The 21,990-nt window shown below is 40.1% G+C and overlaps 1 protein-coding gene across 2 annotated transcripts in view; it reads right to left on the bottom strand.

Annotated features, from left to right (window-relative positions):
- Nucleotides 1-21,990, bottom strand: part of GMDS (GDP-mannose 4,6-dehydratase) — a 649,419-nt gene that overhangs the window by 130,603 nt on the left and 496,826 nt on the right. For both annotated transcript variants that reach the window (XM_019752387.3, XM_074335314.2), the window contains one exon: nt 5,619-5,737. In XM_019752387.3, the coding sequence (XP_019607946.1) occupies nt 5,619-5,737 (119 nt within the window). The remainder of the gene's footprint in view (nt 1-5,618; nt 5,738-21,990) is intronic.

Here is a 21,990-nt window from a genome sequence, read left to right as displayed (position 1 = left end):
CATGTCTAACTCCAACTGAGCAAGCTGGTTCTTCCTCCTACAAGGACCTTTCTCTGCTAAGTGTCTTTGTTAAATTTCTTCTGGTCATACAAGCATGAAGCATTCGTGTAACCTTCTTTACTTTTTCTTGTCCCCAAACATACAATCAGGTGCCCAATCTTACAGTTTCTACATTTTGTTTATCTCTTGTGTTCACTGTTGACAAATGTAATGTTCCATCAAGTAACTATTTCATTAACAGCAAATGCTTATATAGAGCTTAGGATGTATCAGGCACAGTTTTAGGTGCTGCACCTATATTAACCCATTTAACCTTCACACCACTCCTGGGAGCTAGGTACCCTTAATAGCCCCATTTTACAGTTGGGAAAATAGATACAGAGAAGATAAATAAGTCCCCTAGGAAGTTGCAGAGCTGGGATTCCATCCCTGGGAATGTGGCACAGGGACTGTGTTTTTATGGCACACAATATTATGCCACACTGTGTACACATAAGGACAGATATCTTAGGAATGGAGCTGACCACATCATGAAATAAAAAAATTAAGACAGCATAATTGAGAGAAGGAGGCATGCACTCCTAAAGGTCTAGAAAAATGTTTCTTCAAATATTAATAGTAATAAAACTATGAGTTACTAAAGTACAATACTATCCTTGGCCTGCTAAGCTTTGTTCAGATCCCACTGTGTTTTCTTTGCTCATTTCTGCCTGGTTTCTGACTGTGCACACACTGTTCCCAAGAAGGACTCGTTAGGCTTGTGGAAAGCTTACAGACAGATGCAGTGGGGATTCTGAAGCTCAAGGAGCAGCCGTGGCCCTGGCACATGGAGTTGCCTGTGGCTTCCCTGCTTTTCTTCCAGCTGAGATCAATATGCTGATACATGGAACCAATAGAAGACCCAGAGGAAGGAAATTGCAAAAAATCGAACAACAGAACATAACGTACAGACAGCATGCACAAAGCCATCATGATTTTATTATCTGGCTCTGAGAAGGAATTTTCTATTTTCAGACAAACTATGAAGAATATGCATTGTAAACATTCTTTTCCCACAACTCCAATGATATGACACAGAAAGACTTGAAAACGGTACTGGGCACACAGGTGGTAACTGCCACCAGTGAGATATGCTGCCACTCGGAAGGCTTACTAAAGGACAAAGCAAGGTCTTTAGTTCATTTGGAATAGTCGTCACCTCACATCCATCTCTCTTTTCTGGAAAAATTTGGACAAAGTTTGATTTCACTAAAATTTTATATACCAGGCAAAGGTAATTTTTAATATACCACTAAAAGCTTGATTCGTGTTTAGTCTGTCAATTGAAACACAATGAAGGTCATTGCCTGAAATTTGAAATAAATTTTAGTGAAACCGACTCAACTGCTTTACTGGTCCTTCCAAACAGAGGGAGAAACTACCAATGACAAGTATCACCTTAGGAAATGACAGACAAACATTTCCCAGTGGGTGATTCACAGAACTGTTGTTTGTGTAGGATTTTAATATAAAATTTTAAATTAAGCTTGGAAAATGCTAGGTTAAACAAAGTTAAACACTTTCTTTAAACTGTTGTTTACATCAGTTTCTTTAAATCTGGTGCTTCTCCAAGAAGGGTTGTAATATTCAATATTTTTTAAAGGAGCTAGACATGGAATGCTTTTTTAGAAATCTCCTGGAATAGCATCCTAGTTTGTGACAGACTGAGCTAGGTCAAAAAATAGGTATTTATCCCATGGGAATACAGGACAGAAGGATGACTTGGTGACTGAAAACAGAATATTATCTCCAAGACAGGAGAATGGCCAACTTGCATATACTTCCAAAAGAGTCTTATTTGAGGATTCATTTGCAAGACTACCCTAATTTTGAAAAATTATGTATAAGATGATTCCTTACTACAAAAGCATATAAGTTCATTATAGAAAATTTGGATATAGAGAAATGTATACAGTAGAATACTAAAAGTCACCCATAAATCTCCCATGTAGAAACTGACATTTATTAAATTTTTGGATCAAAATGGCGGCGTGAGGTGAGCCTCTGTAAAGCGCCCCTAGAATTTACAACTAATTGAACAACAAAAACTCCACAAAGGACTCCCTGCACAGCAGACAGGCAAGACGAAGAGGTCCACTACCGACTGAAATCACCTACAGGTGGGAGATTCGCGCGAGTGGGGGGAGGAGGGAAGGGAGAAGTGCGCGGAGACGGAGCCGCGCGGGCGCAGGACGCAGACCTAGCACAGTGCGCCGAGCTCGCTGCTTCCCGGAGCTACCGCAGCTGCGGGAGAGGGAAGAACTCGGACTGCTAGGGCTCCGCCAGGGCTCCACAGGGCTGAGGGGGCAGCATATAACACGGCTGAACCCAACGCTCACGGCAGAGACCTCGGAGAAAACACTGAGGGAAAAAGGCTGAAAACGGTGGTTTAAGCCCGCACTGCCGAGCAGAGAACGGAGCCTTAGGCACTGAGACTAGCCGCCCCCTCCCTCCCCTCCCAGAGCTCGCCCCGCCCCCACCTGCCCGGTGCTAGAAGCGAAACAGTAGCAGTGTCAGATCTAAAGAACAGAATCTTTTCTGTTCTGAGAACTGTGGACCGCAGACACAGATTCGCAGCCCAACTAGTTCCGGCAAAGGGGAGGGAGCTGTGGAAGCAGGACCGGCTGTGGTGGTGGTCGCCGCCATTGCTCTGGGCCACCTCTCACAACTCACCCCGCCCCTGGCCCCACCTATCTGGGCGGATCCCTGCAGGAGTAAACAGAACTGCTGAAACACACGGGCTCTGAATTAGGAGCTGGAAGAGCTTTGGAACATCAAAAGCTCTCCGCATACCCACCGGGACACTGCGCCCTGTGACCAAGACGAACTATTAACAGAGGAGAAGCCCGTCTCCCAGGGAATCCCCCCATTGTGTGAGAATCAGGAATAGTGCAGAGAAAACATAGCACTACCGTGTGGGAGAAGAAAAATAAGCTGCAGTTGGAGAGAAAATAAAACATTCTACCAAGAAGTACTGGAAAACAAAAGAAAGACCTCTTCCTATCAACCTGTTGCAGAAGCCACTCCTGTAGATGTCTAGGAAGATAAATAATAAATCAGTAATTGCCATGTATTCATGGCAACAAGGCAACAAGACAGCTCAGAAAGAAAGTGAAAAGTCTCCAGAAACACAGATTGTGTTGAAAAAACTGGACAGATATGTGTGAAAAAATAAAACCGGACCACATTCTAATACCATATGCAAGAATAAACTCACAATAGATTAAAGACTTAAATGTAAGACCTGAAACCATAAAACTCCTAGAAAACAATATAGGCAGTAAACTGTCTGACATCGCTCTTAGCAATATTTTTTTGGATATGTCTCCTTGGGCAAGGGAAACAAATGAAAATGCAAACAAGTGGGAATACATCAAAATAAAAAGTTTTTACACAGCCAAGGAAACCAGAAGAAAAATATAATCTACTGAATGGGAGTAGGTATTCATCAACAATTTATCCAATAAGGGGTTAATATACAAGATACATAAATAACTCATACAACTTAACATAAAAAACAAACATTCCAATGAAAATTCACAGAGGAACTGAGCAGGCATTTCTCTAAAAGGGACATGGAGATAGACAATAGACATGAAAAGATACTCAAAGTCACTAATCCTCAGAGAAATGCAAATTAAAACAACAATGAGATATCACCGTACACCTGTCAGAGGGCTATCATCATTAAGTCAACAAATAACAAGTATCGGTGAGGTTGTGAAAAATAGGGAACCCTCATGCACTGTGGGTGGGATTGCAAATTGGTGTAGCCCTATGGAAAACAGTATGGAGGTTTCTCAAAAAATTTAAAATAGAACTACCACATAACCCAGCAATTCCACTTCTGGGTATTTATCTGAAGATATCTAAAACACTAATCTGAAAAGATATGTGCACCTCTATGTTCACTGCAGCATTATTTACAATAGCCAGGATATGGAAGTAATCTATCCATCAATAGATGACTGTATAAAGAATAAGTGTTACATATATACAAGGGAATATTACTTGGCTGAAAAAAAGAAGTCTTACCATTTGTGACAACATGAATGTACCTAGAGGGTGTTGTACTAAGTGAAATAAGTGAAATAGAGGAAGACAAATACCATATGATTTCACTTATACGTGGAATCTAAAAAAGTAAACAAACAAAAGAGCAACAAACGCAAAGCTACAGAGAACAAACTGATGGTTGCCAGTTGGAAGGGGGTATAGGACAGGGTGAAAATGTGAAGGGATTAAGGAGTACAAATTGTCAGTTACAAAATAGTCATGGGGATGTAAACTACAGCTTGGGAAATACAGCTAATAATATTGTAGTAACTATATGTGGTGTCAGGTGGGTGTAAGACTTTTCAGGGGGAATCACTTTGTAAGTTATATAAATATCTAACCAGTATGCTGTACACCTGAAACTAATATAATATTGAATGTCAAGTGTAATTGAAAAATAAAATATATTAAAAAATAATAATGATTAAAATGGTAAATTTTATGTTATATACCAGGGGTGCCAAAAAATGTACACAAGTGGACACTTTGGTCAATGTTGCTCAAGCAGTAGTTCGCTGTAATCAGAAGTGTCTGCACGCTGATGGCAACCACTTTGAGCACCTCTTGTAATTGCAGAAGTCAAATGTGACTTGTATTCATCTTTTGTTATCAGTATATATTGAGTATTACAATTTTAATACAGTTTTCCTTTTTTAAAATGTGTATACATGTTTTTGGTACCCTCTATGTATTTTTTACCACATTAAAAAAATTGGGAAAAAAGGAAGAATCTTCCAATCTTCCATGTGTAATGAAGGATTTCCCACAAAGCTTTCAAATATTGCAATAAAAATCTAACTTCAAAATGTGTATAATGCAGCAAGTAAATGTAATGCATGATTATAAGCTGGATCATTTTGATATAAAGGATAGCATTCACCTTATTGGCAAAGATCAAATCAGATCTGATGAGTAGACAGTAGCAATTTATCTATGGTGAATTTCCTGATTTTGATGTTTGTATTGCGTTTATGTGCGATAATTGCATTGTTTATAGGAAACGCACACAAAAGTCCTGGGTGATGGATGTTAGGCTTCTAAATACTCTCAGTGGTTCAAAGAAAAGACCATTGCTTGTAATGTGTTTGAAACTTCTCTGTACTTTTTTAATGGTTTCAAAATTTTAAAATATAAAGTGAAAGCATTAAAAAAGATTGTGTAATGTTATTGATCTGGTAAGAGTAGATTTAGCTATAGTAACATTATAGTAAACCATATACAGTATAAACCATAATAAAACATTTATAATTAAAAATAATTTAGAATGTTTTAAAAATAAAAAATAAAACAGATAATAGAAATTTTCAAAAGATTGTTTAGATGCTGACAGATATTTCACATGGAATAACTATGGGTGGAAGGTGTGAAATACCAAGACCCTGCTCCATACTGAAACTGCAGATATTGCTTTACAAGAGAGTAAAAAGGGAAAAAGACGAAACCGAGACAGAATAGCAAGCACATATACAAATCTGCCAGCAAATGTCTGATGAATGCAGAAATGAACTCTCAGTTATACTTACACAATGGTTTTTCCAATGTGCAAAAACGATTTCTCTACAAATTCCCGGACACTATGGACTTCCCCAGTGGCGATGACAAAATCCTCCGGTTGATCATTCTGCAACATGAGCCACATTGCCTAGAGACAGAGGAAAATCCAGGTTAAAGTTGCACCCAGCTGCCACTGGAAAATGGAATGTTACCAAACTCACATAATTGGCTATGGACATTGTTAAAAGGTAAACTGAGGCAAATTCAATTTTTTAAGAGTTTATTTGATCCTACGTCTATCCGAATAGTGCAGCGCTAAAGCAAAGGTGGTTAGGAATGTTTCACCACAGGCTAGGGGCAAGGTTTTTATAGAGCAGACACTGAAGCAAAGCCAGTAAGTTATTTGGTTGGCTATAGCATATGCAGTTGCCTTATTTGGGACTCAAGTTAGCTGTTTGTGATTAGTTGTTAAGTTTCATTTGCTTGGTTTTGAGTGAATTGAGTCTGGCTTAATGTCTCTACCAAGACATTAAGCACTTGAGGTCAGTGTGATGGTCCCCATGTTGAAATACTTTAAAATGACTATGAATTTAATACAATATTCTGACCACTATAGTAGTGGTTCTGAAACTTGAATGTTCCTGAGAGCCATGTGGGGCGCATCTCAGTATGGATGCCTGGGCCACAGGTGCAGACGTTTGGACTCAGTAGAGAACATGCTTTAGGCATTTTTATCTTTAACATCAGGTGATTCTCATGCAACAGGTCCTTGGGGTAAAATTTAGAGGAACAAAATGTTAAAGAGTATCTGTGGCAAAGAACTTTCCCATAATACATTTAAGAAAAGACGAGTTTAAAAAGCCTTATCTAATATACTCTCATATCATGGATGGAAGGTAAGGAAACGTCATTTGAAGACAGATGTTTGTCCCCCCAAATATAAACAAATTTAACAGTAAAGTTAAAAATTTTACCAATGTGTTGACATTAAAAAGAAAAATAATCAAAAATCATTAATGGAAAAACAATCCTATAATGAATATTCCTAGCACTAGAAAAGTTATCTGAGAGGCAATGAAAACGTGTGGAGTTAAGGATTTCCTCAGGCAGAATTTCAAGGTCAGGTGTTCTCAGCCAGAGCATCATACAGGTGCTCTTTTCAATAGGAAGGAGAAGTCTAATTGGCCCACAGTGCAGCCTCAGGGCTAAGACACAAACTGTGGTAACGTCACAGCCTGGCTCTACTTAGTCACATCAGCTTTTGTCAACACAGACAGACCTGTAGTTTCTGTAGCTTGGAACTGCACATTAATTTTAAAGGTTTTGTTTACACAGATAGACAATGTAGATTTAAAACAAGTAAGTATACTTAGTATCTGAGAACATGTCTAAGAAAAATCCAAGGGGAAAAAAAAATCAAAGTTTTTTATCACTCCGACGCACTTTTCAAAATATAATAGGTAAAAATAATAGGCACTTCATTATAACACAATTTGCAATATCATGTGAATTAAACTCTTGTTCTAACATTTAAAGAAAACTGTTTTGGTTGGTGTCTCCCTAGCTGCTATTGAATAAACTGAAAAGTAGGTTGTTGAAATCAACGGGCAGCTTATTTTGTCTTAGAACATGAAACCAAACAAGTTTAATTCCTCTTTATTTATTTGAATTTGTGGCAGACTTCTAAAAAAAAAAAAAAAGGTAAATATTTCTCCTTTACTAGAAGTTACTTCTTGTGAATATTGTATTTTTGGCCTATTACAGGATTGTTTTAAGTCACATTTTTGTTCTATGGAAGATAAACCTTTGGGCAATTTCATATGCCTTGGAGATGTGGCACCCTGGGTGGGGCAGTGGCAACAGACTCAGGTCAGTGATCTACTGAAAAGTAACCGATAAAATTTTCTTGGCTAGGAGAGACTTTTGTTCACATTAATAAAATATCTGCAGCTTCATTTTGCATTAAGGGATCATCGTTGACGAATTTAGTCACAATACTTTTTAAATTTTACATTGATTCTATTATTAATAATAAAGTTTGATCAGTTTTTTAAAGGCACAGAATATGAGATGCTCTCCTTATTGGGACAGTCCGTGCAGTGCAGAGTCTGCAAAAGCTTTGCAGTTCCCTCAGCTCATGGCTGCGCATACTGCTGTGAGCTCCAGGCCCAGAGGAGGGCCATGGGCTGAAATGCAGCCTGGCTCTGCTGGCCAAGCCCTGAGCCCAACCCCCTTTGTTGTTAAGCTCCTCCAAGAGGAGCTTCTTGGTCATGGCTGGAGCCACTGGGGCTAGACTGGCTCTAGCTAGGGCCCGGTGGGCCTGCTTTTCACACTGTGCCTTGCACGGGCAGTTCCCCCGTCTGTGTGGGGACTCGCACCTCTCCTAGATCACGTACAGGAGCCCCAAGTGTAGTTGTTGAAGTGAATTGCTGTCATCTCCGTGGGTTTCCCTGTGATGGACAGCACACAGCCTGGTTGGGTTCCCTGGGACCTTTGGCCACCCTTCCTTCCCCAGCTGAGCTGACCCTCCCACCTCCACCAGTGCACTGGGGCGTGCACGCGTGAGTGCGTGTGTGTGTACACACACACATGCACACACAGATTTATTTGGGCTTTCTTCAGAATATTTTCAAAGTTTTTAGGAAAAATTAAATTATGCTTCTGGCTAGAATATCTATTTAAACATTTTTCTGAGGGATTAGTATATACACTTAAATGTGTTTTACTCAAATTTCCCTTCTAAAAATAACATTTCAAATAGGTCTTTCAGGACTGCTCAGCTTATTTTCTTTCTTTCAAAACACTATGTTGTGCTAGAATGGTTTTGAAAAAAATCATACTTTTAGTCATGTGAAAGAAAGCAAGGGCTCACTAAAAATAAAAGGAGAAAATCTGATTACCAGTTAATGGTAGATTACTTTAAACACTGGCACAAGTTCTCTGGTGCTTGTTTTGTTCCTCAACAGGAATCTGAGGATCAGTCAGAGCCTCTCACTTTCACTAGCGTGAGTGTCAAGAATCTGCTCTTTTCTTTTCCATAAGACTATCTGCAGCCTTTGACCTATCAATTTCTAGGCATTTCCTCTAAACTTCATATTGTACCAGACTCCAGTCTGAGGGTGGGAAGGGAAAGGATATACAACTCCAGATTTATTTGTTATTACTGAATAGTTTACTGGTTTTAACAGGGGGAAAGGGCTTTGTTTAAATTTCCACTGAGCATAATTAATGGTTATTGACTGGTAAATGAAGAACAGGTGACACTCTGGATTAGAAGATAAACGATCTTATGTTCTGGTGTGATAATGGGTTAGTAATTTGCCACAAACTGTAGGCCCAGTGCATCCTATCGTAATGCTAGGTCATGTCCAGAACACAAAGGCCCCTGTGTGAGAAGTACTCTGCCGTTCACCTCCTTATACAGCTGCACACGTTGATTTGGTCTATTTATTCTCTGATGGATGGCACAACTGAGGCAAAAGTTCACCACTTCTCACCTTCCTGTTCACATGCTGAGCATATGACCCATGACACCACCGGGGTACAATCTGTGATCAAATTGCCACCCAGCTTTGGCTTCTGACTATAGAAAGGATTTTGAGATTACATGTTTTAGATGAAAATTCTCTTTGTCTCTCAAGAAATGAAGGAAGAAAAAGACAGAGTCTTCCCACATTCTTTCAGTGCCCTTTAAGGATATGACTGACTTAATCCACTTTCTCAGATACTTATTTACTTTCAGCCCTGACCTGATCACCAGTGGTAACAGAAAACAAATTTCCTGCTTTGTAATCCATCTCACAGGGAGGAAAGACAATCAGTTAAGGAATGTTCAACATAAAAATGTCCTTTAATGTCAAATGAACAGTACAGTTTTCAAATCATGTCTCACATTCATTTTGCGTTTAAGGTACATGAAGTTTAGGAGAAATCTGACTTCATAACTCTGACATATGAAGGCCAAGTTAGATGGTTATAAATATTAGTTAAGTTTGGACATGTGCTCTCTTGTAACTTGTAACTATATAATGAACTGATCTGTTCTACAGGTGTAATTTAGAGAAGACAAAATAAAACTTAATTTAAAAAATTTCAAATAAAAGTACTCCTCTCCCACAAGCTACTATTTGGCCATTGAAGTCACGATTGCGGAAGTGGGCAGTGAAGGGTCATTTCTCTTTCCTTGATTTGGTAGCTCTGGAGGCTTTTCACAGCTAGACCAGTGAAGGAGAACACCTGAAGTACATCACCACAGCCCAGTGACTACACCTGATTCCATGCATGCCTTTTGGGTGGGATGGATGTTTGTCTTAAAAATCTGGATTCTACAATGGCTTCCACCTCACCATTAACTCCAGTTCAGGATCCAAGCCACAAATACTTATTAACTGAGCTGGCATCCATGAATAACAAGATTTGTTAACCAAGGTTATGTTTAACTATGCTATTTGACTGCTGGTTTTTCAGCCCCGTGCTTTTGTGCTTTATGTGCTACTGTTGTAAAAATAATGTTAGAATGATACACACACACACACACACACACACACACGTATAGTTCAGAGGAGAGAATCTATGAAATAATTCTAACAAAAATTGTAGGAATTTGAACAAATGGAAATTAAAATTCCCAATAAAGCATGCCAATTGTGGATCCACTCACATACATTTGGTCTTAAGCTTTGTTCAGTCGCTGTTTTCATGATGCCAGCCTGGTATTCACAGTGTGGTTGAGGACTTCCAGTAGTTCTGTTCTAGGCTTGAACTTCAGTTTTGTGGGATCCATATCAGTGGGTCTGAGGGTTAGCCTGGGAGAGCACCCCCTGCTCTAACATAACTAGGAAACAGGCACCAAATGACTAACAAATAAAACTATATCAAGAAAATCATCGATATAAAACCAAAGGATGGCCTGAAGTCCCTTTCAATCTACTAATTTTCTTCATGGGCAAAACCTACTATGGTTTGTGGGTTCCTTTGATTAAGGACTCTTCAGACATTTTAAAGATACAAAATTACTGAACAAGAAAAATCATTAGATAATAAATTAATAAAACCACCAAAAATGATGAAACAGTTTAAAGCTACACAGCTCTTGCTTCTTATATTTGCTGTTAGCATATCATCTCCATTGATATCACATACACTGAAAGAAAGGGGCTATGTCAAAATCCGCCTTGCTCTGGGTCCTTTTATTCTAGCCAGGTACACCAATCTGCAGATGCAAAGGTTGGGACTAGTTTTCCTCATCCCTGGAAACAACACAAAACCTAAAAGCTCTTACTCTTGTGGTAATAAGTCTGAGTCAGCTTTTCTGGGATACCATCTGTTCTTGTGATGTAGATTCAAGTTATATATTTATTTCGTCCATTAATCTTTGAGTATATTTAATCTTTTCTACTTGTTCCATTTCTTTTTCAGGAACACCAATTACGCACATGTTGCATCTCTTTCCTTCTATTCTCGATGTATATTTTATCCTATCTAATCATTTTTATGTTTGCTCTTTTCCATATTGTTTTATGTGATTTCCTCCTGTTGTTCACCTGATTGTTTTTAGTAACACTTACTTTAAGTTTCATTGCTAATGTAGCTTCAATTTCTGCAATGATTTTCTTTTTCTCGTCAATATCTTTCCTGCTTACTTCCAGCTTAACTCTTCCATTTATTTTCTTTAAGCCAGGGCTCAGCAAACTTTTTCTTAAAGGGCCAGGTAGTAAATATTTTAGGCTCATGAGCCATATGCTGTTTAACACAACTACTCAACTCTGTTGTTGTAGCAAATACACGGCCATAGACAACATAGAAACAAGTGGACATGGCTGTGTTCCAAGAAAACATTATTTATAAAAACAGGCAATTGGCCCGTGGCCTGTAATTTGCCCACCTTCACTTTTAGCAAACTGAACAAAAACATGTTGCCTGTATTTCTTTGATTCTGTGGAGAACAATTATCTGAGCTCCAGCTACATATTTTTTTCTTTGAATAATTCTTCGTATAATATGTGCTATTTGTTTTATGAATGTTCCTCTTCTTCTCCTTGCAACCCTTTTCCCCACTCCCACTCAGGTACAGATCATGGGGTAGTGCCTTTTCAATTACTATTACTATTTGAACAAGGCTGGATATTTGCTGAAGAATGGTACGAGGAGGAGCAGGAAAGTGCACTGAAGGCAGCCTGCAGCTTCCATTCAACCTTCTCTCAAAAGCCTCTCACCAAACTCACTACATTCTCTGCCCCAGGACATGGCTGCCCTCATTTTTCAGCAGTTAGTTAGTGTGGCTCCCAGAATACCCATAAGTCCCAGGGTCACTATGATGCTACTTGGCCATTACTGCTTCCTCTGTGACTTCATCCCAGATCACATCCTGCACTGCCACTCAGCTAGGAGGCTGTGCCACAGACAGTAAAATTGGTTTCTCCTTCAGCAACATCTTCCCGCCATCATGAAGTATAAAAGTGGTCATCTGTAAAGATATTCTCCATTCCTAGGTAGTATCATTTTGTGGGTCTCTTGAACTTAAAATTAATTTGAGTGAAATCTGCAGCCTATATATGTATGTATGCTCAGTATAATATATTCTGAGTGAGTGCATATAGATCTATTTTGAGCAATTATATGTATCCTAAAGTATGTGACCATGTAAATAATAAAAAGAACCTAAATGAAAAATGCACATACAAATAAAGGATGTTTCACTCGTCAATGCTGCTAACAAACCATCCTAAAACTTAGTGGCTTAAACCTTTTTATTGCTCAGGATTCTGTGAGTTAGGAATTCAGGAGTGCTCGGCAGAGGTGCTGTTGGCAGAGGTGATTTGACCAGGGCTGTAGGACCAAGATGGCCTCCCTCACAGAGGACCCAGACGGTCCTTGGTGCCGGACATACCTGAGTTCTCCACACGCCTCCGCCCCCATGGTCTCTCATTCATTCGTCTAGCTCAAGGTTCTTTACACAACAGAAGCTACAAGGCCTCATAAGGCATCAGCCTGAAAGTGACCTCGTGTCACTTCCTCTGCATACTACTGATTATAGGGTCAGCCCAAATTCAAAAAAGGGTGTCCCCCTTTATGAAAAGAGTGGTAAAGTCACACTACAAAAGGGCGTGCAGGATGGGAGGGATTATTGCAGACATCTCTGGAAAAAATCTACTATCTTGTGATGATTATATCAGCTGATTGTTTCAAGAAAGTAATGAATATTTATGCCTTTAATTCCAACATTGCTTCAGTTTGTGGTTTCTATGTAAGGCTCTATGTATCTTTAACATTGTTCAGGGATAGTTAGGTTTATATGAGGGCAACAACAATTCACAGACTAACACCTGGAATGTGGAAACTCACTTTCAGTCACTGTAATTTAATAAATGTTCTGACTTGGCCCTAACATCATTACTGTCACAACATACTTCTCAGAAGTAGTTGTTTCCTGGAGCGCACCCAGCCACCTATCTCAGCCAGGTGTTTCCAATTACCTGCTCCCACTCGCATACCTAGGTAAGCCATTCTAGAATTAGTTCCTGGCTCAACAGGAACAGTGTAACACTCTGGGTATGCAGCAGGAAGTCCCTCTGCACTCACGGCCACCTGATCGTCCATCTCCCTGCCCAGGGTCCCCGGCCATGCTGCCTAAACACGCTCTTGGGAAGCTCTGACTTCTCTTTGATCTGACCCCTCAAGCACGTCCTGACCGTCTGGTTTTACCTCTCAGTCTGACTCCGACCTTCGGAATCCAACTTCTGGGCTGGTTCTGGGCTCCCTGAATAACAGGCCCTAGCCTTGCCATAGGTCTCTCAATTCCAGCGTTGATAATCGTCATTAGCAATAAATAAAAACTCTACATACACCTATTGCACGTATTAGGTAGATGACGATAGGCCATTACAAGCTTAGTCCAAAACATGCCGTCCAACAGAAATATAGTGCAAGCCACAGATGTAATTTTTAATTTTATATTAGCCACATTAAAAGAGAAAAGAAAATACGAAGTTAAATTTGATGTTTTCTTTTTTTAAAGGAGGGCACAGCTCAGTGGCCCGTTCGGGGATTGAACTCACAACCTTGGTGCTATCAACACCACGCTCTAACCAACTGAGCTAACCGGCCGCCCCCAAATTTAGTGTGTTCTTTAACTCAGTATATACAGTATATTATCATTTCAACATAAAATACTGTAAAGGTGTTTTACATTATTTTCCCACGTATTAAGTCTTTGGCGTCCAGTGTGTAGGTTGTGTTTACAGCACATCTCAGTTCAGACTGGGCACACTCTTCAGGTGCTCAGGAACCACATGCAGCTGGTGGACACTGCATGAGACAGGGCAAGGCCAGCACTGGAGAGGAAGGAGAGTCTAGACCTACTATGTGATGCACTGCCCTTATCCTGTGTGTTCAATCTGTCAAGGTTTGCTGGGGCTTCCTGGAGGAGGCTCCCTCATCTTGGTAGCACAGCTGGCTGAATAAACCCACTTTCCTCCCTCCTTTGCGATTATCTCTGCCTCCTGACTTTTCCTGTAGTGATGTCATCACTGATGCCAACTAGGGGAGCGAGAACTTGAAAAGTAGTATAACTAGCTCCTAATTTATGATAGCTCACGTGTGAATGCTTGCATCGTTCATGTATAAATGGGCAGTGATACCACATCCCCAACTCCCAACTGGAATACCGGAGAGCAAATACCTAGATAACCTCTTATGGGTATGTTGAAATGCAGTGCTGAAGAGAGGAGGCAGGGACTTTCAAATTTTATTGTGCATTACAATCATGTGAAAGGTTAAAACACATTGCTGGCCTCTGCTAGCCCCAGAGCTTCTGATTTAGTGGGTTTTGGGTAGGGCCTGGAAATGTGCATTTCTAACAAGTTCCTGAGTGAAGCCGATGCAAGTGTCCGGGCACCACATTGACAGTGACTCTTGTGGTTGGAGCTCAGAGTCAGAATCAGACCACCAGTGTTTAAACTCTAGTGCCAGGATTTTTCTCAGCAACTTCCGGCAAGTTCCTTAATCCTCCAGTGCCTCAGTGAAACGAGAACAATAACAGTACCTACCTCATAGCTTATTTTTAGGATTAAATTAATTAATATATGTAGAGTGCCTGGACCAGTGCCTGACACACAGTAAGTGCTCAAGGACTATTACTTATCATGATGTTGATGACAGTGATGGTTATGTGGCTTGAGAGGGTTACTGGTACCCAAGGATCTAGTTCATCTTTATGACCAAACTCTTGTACCTATATATGGCACAAGGAGGAAAGACTGAAAGGGTGGAGTAAATTTAATCCTCATTCTGTGATAGCCACAGAATTTTATAGCTGGAAGGTGCCTCAGAGATGTCCTCATTCAACTCATTTTAAAGACAAAGCCGCAGAAAACCAGAGTGGTTACCTGACTCACCTGAAGTCACACACCTGCTTAGTGCTAGAGCCGGGACTAGAATCTTGATTTCCCTTTTATATTCTTTTAACTGCAGTACACTAAAATGCATTTTTCCTAATGGCTATTCCTAGGAATGCAATTTCCTGTAGGAAGGCTGTTATAAGTGGTTGTTAGGAATAGCTGCATGGACTTCTGTGGGACCTGACCAATCAGTATATATGGAATGCCTGCTAGGTGCCAGACACTGTGCTAGAGTCTGAGATACACCAGGTGGGAATAAAAGGTAAATGCTGCACCTCCTTGGATTATGGACTCCCAACATTTATACAGGAAAAGAATTTTAAAAGTCCAACATTTGATATAAGAACTTCTGAGACAAACTGTAGGTAGTGTCTAGAAGAAATTGCATGGAAGCCTTTTGAAACCTTCCTTCCAAGCAACACTATCCCCACCCACAGCTCTTGCTGAAGGAGTGAATTAAGGCAGCTATATTTAAGCCAGGTGACCTGTTCCTGGGCCTCCCCTCCCTCCTGACTCCCTTAGGATGGATGGAGACCTGACATATTCTGGGACAGTCAGTCTCGAAAGAGTCTGGAGTAAGAGACCCAGAGACTGAATGAGTAGGACAGCACTGCAGCCAAGGGGAGGGCAGAAGTGGGGCTGCAGAGTGAGCAGGAGAAGATCTATCTGGGCAGAGGAGTGGGAAAAGGGAGACAACAAAGCTCGAGTGGGCCTGAGAGAGGACATGCACACACATGGGATAGCAGATTTCACTTCCCAGTTCCTGTGAAGCCTCCCTACACGCTTTATATAAATCCCTTCTTACTTGGATTTCTTTGCGTTGGTTTCTGCTCCTTGTGCCAACAAGCTCAGGTGAAGATAGCTGGAGACCAAACAAGACTCCCAGGACTTTGCAGTCTGAGTGCATGGACCCATCATGCATCAGGATCTGGCCTCAGAGCTGAGAAGGCAGTTGTTTCCAAGGGGGTAAGACAACACTTAGGACTGCAAAACTGACCGAAAGATTGCCATGTGCCCACCCAGCAACCAAAATAACGTATGGCCAATGGGATAAATGCTAGCAGGAAAGGGAGTGTGGGAGCACCAGGAGGAGACAATTAACACACACCAGAGGAGCAGGAGAGCTTCGAGAATTCTTATCGCTCTGTTTTTTAATCCCATCGAGCACTGATGACTGCCTATTCTTCAGCTCCTCTGAAGGCTGCAGACTAGGACACTTGCACCGTCTTTGTAACTGGGAATGAGTGTCCCATTCAACTCATTTCAAATGTGTTTCACCACAATATCCTCACTCACAAAAATCAGGATTTCAATTTAAGAGTGACTCTCCCACTCAATACTCTTAAAACTATGCTTGAATAGATTTAGATTTAATCATGCTGTCCTTAATTTTTGGTTGCTAAATATAAAATTACCCCAATATAAACAGTACATAAGCTTTGTTCTTCTGGGAGGTTAAATTGCTCTTATTGACTTGGTCTCATCCATGAGGGTAATGTTTTTGTTATCATAATTATGTCCTAGATGCTGACTCTGTAATGTCCTTGATTGAAAGAGATGAAAAGGGAAGCCAGTTATACTTAAGAAAACATCTATTGTAACAGTAATATTAGTCTAGTGATACAGGAGGAAAGAAATTCTACTTTATATAAAAAAATAGTAACTTGGAGACAACTTCACCTCCAGTAAGGGCCCCTCCACACTATTGGAAATTAAACAAAGAGCTTCTTTATGCTCACCAAATTAAAAAAAAAAAATCAGGAGAGCTCCTAAAAGTTCAATTATTTTAAAAATACATAGATGGTGATGGGTTTTTATTTCTGTCTGTATAACTCTAGATGAAATCTAGAAAAACAAACCTCTGATAAATTGAATTAACATTTTCAAAACATTTAACAATATCGAGTATTCGAAAATTCTAAAATGTCCAAAAAGTATTTTAAAAGAATTTTAGAAAAGCTTAATGGAAATTACCAGATTCTGGAGAATAAACATTTATTTTTCAGTGACTAAAATTTTCAGTAGTCTGACAAGTATCAATGACTGCTCAAGATCCATTATCAACAATAAACAATTGTCTATTACTACACAACACCATAAGTAATGTCATCTAGCAAACGCTAAAGGTCGAGAATGAGGAGCAATCTTTTCTGTTACTATAACAACATTTTTCGCATTCATTTCATATGAATGAACAATGTCTTCATTGTTATCCTGAACACTAATTTAGTGTTGTATTTTTTTGCTTGTGTCAATGAGTGTCAAAATATTGTTCTTTTAGTACATGAAAGTATTTGCATAGAGCTTTATTACTGATCTTTAGATGTTGGCCAGAGGCAAAATAAAACAGAGATGCTCCAGTTGGGAAATCTCACTAGCAATGAAAAGCAAGAGTCTTTAACATATTCTGCTTTTCTGCCAATTTTTTCCCCAAGTACACAATGGTTTATTTACCCCACAATTGGTGAAATTAAAAGCAACGTCGGACACCACAAAACAATACTTCAACTATAAGACACAAGGATTCCATTTCCCTAAAAATGAAACAGAAAGTTTGCAAGGAGGACTAGAAAAACTCTTAAGAGGAAGTGCTAAGATCCTAACATGAATTAAAATACAATACCATGTAAACCAATTATGGAAAAGCCAAAAAACACAGTGTGTTTCAACAATGAGCTGAGAAACATATGGGCAATTTTTATTGTTATGCCTTTCTGCATCATTTCATCACTAAATGCTCAATTGCCTATAATTGTTTGCATGTATCCCAGTTATTAAGAAAAATAAAGCCACTACATTTTCTGTCTCTTCAAAGTTGAAGAGTTCACACCAGGTATCTGATGTGGTTTTCAATCTTGTTTTTTTCCTCCTGAACACTAATTATCTTGCCATGGTCGTACGGCTCGAAAAGACAAAATGCCCTTTCAAGAGGAGTAGGCTTCAGCTGCTGGGTTACTCACTACGAAACTGAGGGCTGTACCCAACTGGTTGCAGTCGGGAAACAGCAGTCCCAGAGCTGGGTGCCAGGACGGGCTAGGAAAGGCCATGCTCGCACCACGAGAAACCAGACTAGCCTTTCAAGTCAAGTGTTGGCTTGTAGACATATAAGTTAATCAGCTATGAAATAACCACCACAATGTTCTTATTGATCACAAAGGGCTTCTGATGCAACTCTTGGCCAGGCGAGGATCTGTGCTTCATTCTTTCAGCCTCCAGCTTTCAGAAAAAGAGAGCAGCAGCACATTGAGAGCGGTTTTTACAAACTTCAGATGTTAACTTCATGATTTACACCTTCCTAGGAAGACGTGCAGTGTGCCGGGTCTTCACAATGCAGTGACTGAACCCATCACATTCACATACGTGCTTGTTTTCTCAAAGAACACGATAGCGTCCCCTACATTTTTTTCTTCACTGAGACACTAGGTAATGTTGATACTTTTGTTTTTAAATCAGTATTGTTGATTCAAAGAATAACTATTGAACATTTGCTCCAAAAGTCATCAATTAATTTAAGAAGCTGGTAATTTAAAGTGTGTAGGTAGACTATTTAGTATACCTTTACTGCCCTGAAAATGAGCCAGTGGGATAATCATACTTTCTGCTTAATCTATACCAAATCTTTAGTTCCCATTTCTACTAAATTCTTTCTCAAACCACAGAGAAAAAAACAAAAGTAGGTGAGGGTGACTTGTGCTGTTGGAGCTTTAGGACATATTCTAATATGTTGCTAAATATGGGCAATTGGGTCATCCACAGATGTGACAATAATCTAATGAGTTCTCTTGTACTAGGCAGCTCCATTATTCAGAAGTGTCCGCTAGAATGAATCCTCTTAAGCAAAAATGAAAAAGAACAAATTCAGTACAGAGCCTGGTGAGAGAACTATGCTAAGAAGCTGAAGAATCAGTGAGTTAAGTCTTTAAGAGAAACATTCAGTCAATCAATTCTCCAAGGGCATGGAGACAAAATCCTGGTGGCTCCCCAGGAGTGAACTGGCTGCCAAGTAATGAGTCCTCTACTTCCGGTACGCCATCCCCACTATCTGGTTAGGCCTCCAGACGCACGTGGCCACAGCCGTGAAAAGAGGTCAGTCAGTGAGAAAAGGAGCACGCTTGGCTGAAATGACAGTTACATAATTGTTCCTGCTTTTCTTTTTTTCTTTCATATAGATTGCCTGTGTGTGACTGAGCCCAGGGAAGACTGATGAACAAAAATCAAGTATTATACTTCTAACAGTGACAAGGTTTGCTCTGGGGGGAACAACCGGGTATCCCGGGCTTCGTGGTGGCATGACGATCTACAAAGCTGGCTTCTCAGTTTCTCAGATTCCCTTTGGTCTCCAGTTCAGTGTTAGATTAGTTTACAGTTTTGCTAGGACCACTGAGGGAAAGAACAAGTATCAGCCATTTGCTCCTAAGGGTGAACAGTGCCCCCCAGCTGGGGGGCATAGGTGTCCTGATCATTTGGAGGAAACAGCGCCACCTGCTGAGACCCCGACCTCTTGGTCCAGGCGCTTCCCCAGCACCCCGCGGGTTTGAAGGCTCTGCAGGAGAACAGAGCCCGAACTGCCAGCTTCTCCTCTGAATTCAGCTCTTCCTAGCACTCCTGGAGGTGGAGGCTAAGAGTGAAGGAGTGGAGAAAAAAGTGTTTTGCTTTGTTTTTCAAAGATCTTTTTCCAGCAGCAAGCGCAGTGATGGTAGCTTAGGAACCCTTTGTGTGATCACTTGTGTACTTTTAGGCAACAGGAGACAATTACTTAAAGCTGAGCTTGTGGTGAGAGGCTGCATACAAAAACACATACTCAAAACAAAAACCCGTATGCAGAATGTGAGAGCTGAGAGAATCACAGGGCCAAGATGTGAAGGCCTCATTTGTTTATTCGTCTTTCCAAATGAAGTGTTTTTACAGGAAAACAGGCAGTCATAAAGGACCGTCTTGGTGTCGTGCAATGAAAAGAACTGAGATGGAAGTCCTGAGACTCCAGGCTTGTCATGTTAAACAAGTCACTATTTCACCCTTGATTTTCTTACACGGGTTCCAGGGTTTTAGGTATCCCATTAAATAACATTTTGAAAGCATTTTGTGATGTACTAAATGTTATTGCTATTATAAATGATAATATTATTGGAGAAAATTCCAGGCTTAATGCCTAAGAGATCAGTGTTCCACAATGATCACTGAGATATGACGTGATAATTCCATGGACTGTTATCAGACTTCACATAAAAACACTGCATCTTTCAGAGCTCTAATTCATTTTAAAAATGTGTTTTAGAACAGAATCTGGAGTTTTAACATTTCCATACAATTTCTGATTCCTTACCCCAAACAGGTCAGTTATATTCACGTTTTCAAAGAGCATAAAAATGCTGATAATTTCTATATATGTCTTATATGTGGGTTTCTGCTACTTCAGGAAAATAAATTTGCATTATATAGGTAGATATTTCAGAGGAGCTTTAAGTCTTTTCTTTTGAATAGTTAGCTTCATTAATTGTTGTTAGATAGTATTCTTTTGTTTAATAGTGTTTCTAAATAGTAAACAGCTTTTGACAGTGTTTTCCAACATGATTTCTCAATGAAGAAGGAAATAAGTAGAGCCTGAACTGAGGAGTGAGCAGCAGATTTAAACAAATGAAATCTTAGACAAACAAACAAACAACCTTTATAAACAGATCATTTAACTGGAGATTGTGCTTTTTGGAAATGGATTCTAACTTGAGCATAATAATAAGTCTAATGTCATTTTTCATTCAACATCATTTTCCTAATTATCTTGGTCTAAGTGTTTCCAATCTTTATTGTTTATTTTGGCATAAAGAGCTCCCACCTCCACTGTCTTTCTTCCTAGAGTGGGGGGATGGTGTTAAACATGAAGGTTAGGTGGGAACACAACCATTAATAGGCAGCAAGAAGGCTGTGGTCTGAAAAAGCACCTCTGAACAGATTAGCAAGCACTGGACAAAAGTAAACCAAAGAATGGATCAAAGCAGAGCCCCCATGAAAATATTCATTTGCTATAGTTTTGATGAAAACAATGAGAAGGATTTCGCTAACATTTCTTATAAAGAATGTTACTTTCATTGTCTTATTTTATAGATGGAGAAACTGAGACATGCTAGGAGTGGGGAGGTGTGTGTGGGGCGAATGACCTGCATAAGGGTCAGGCGGCAGCAGAATGAGGAACAGAAGGCAGATTTCCTGATCCCTCTGCCAGTTTTCCACCCAATCCAGCCCGGCTAAATGAAACGGCAGAAGCTTAGTTATGATAAGCAGTTCCATGAAAACACATCCTGTGCCAGATTCTCTCCAGTGCCCAAGACACTCCCCGATGGTGAGTTAAGGCTTGGAGTCCTTTAACTCTTTCAGCACACACTGACTTAGGAAACAAATACAGTGAGAGGGCCTTGGGTAAGCGTTCCCAAGACTCAACACAGGACCGTCCTCCCTTTCCCACTTTTCAGGCTTACCCACCAAGGGCTGAGGAGTTTGAAGCCTTTAACCTGGGTCCTTTGAAACATCCCTGGGTCCCCTTATTAACGACTGTACTGAAGATATCAAGAGCAAATGTCCACTAGAACGGTGGTCAGACTGGCTGCACAGACTGGAAACTATCGAGATGAAATGGAGGGTGATACTTGAGTGACTGTTACCTTTACAAAGGGATTCTCTGCACAGTTTATTATATTCAACACTCTCAGTGCATCAACATGTTTGAGTCTATGCTTTTTTTTTTTTTTTTTGACAGAGAAACTAGGGAAGTTAGGAAACCTAAGCCGTTGTGTATTGAGTCATTGGAAATTGAAAGGTAGCAAAGATCAGAGAACTTCTGAGAGTTGGCAGGTTTGTTTGGTTTTTAAGGCTAAGAAAACTGGGGTCCAACAAGATGTCTCACAGGGCTAAGGACAGGGCAGCATTAGAGCCCACACCTTCCATCTTCCAGGCCAACCCTCTTTCTAGGTCACCATGTAGGAGATAAAAGCATCCTGAAAATCATAATTTA

This window comes from Rhinolophus sinicus, chromosome 14 (assembly GCF_057876585.1).
Source record: "Rhinolophus sinicus isolate RSI-liver-muscle chromosome 14, RSI-T2T, whole genome shotgun sequence".
Taxonomy (NCBI): Eukaryota; Metazoa; Chordata; class Mammalia; order Chiroptera; family Rhinolophidae; genus Rhinolophus; species Rhinolophus sinicus.
This window is presented reverse-complemented; position numbering and strand designations above follow the sequence as displayed.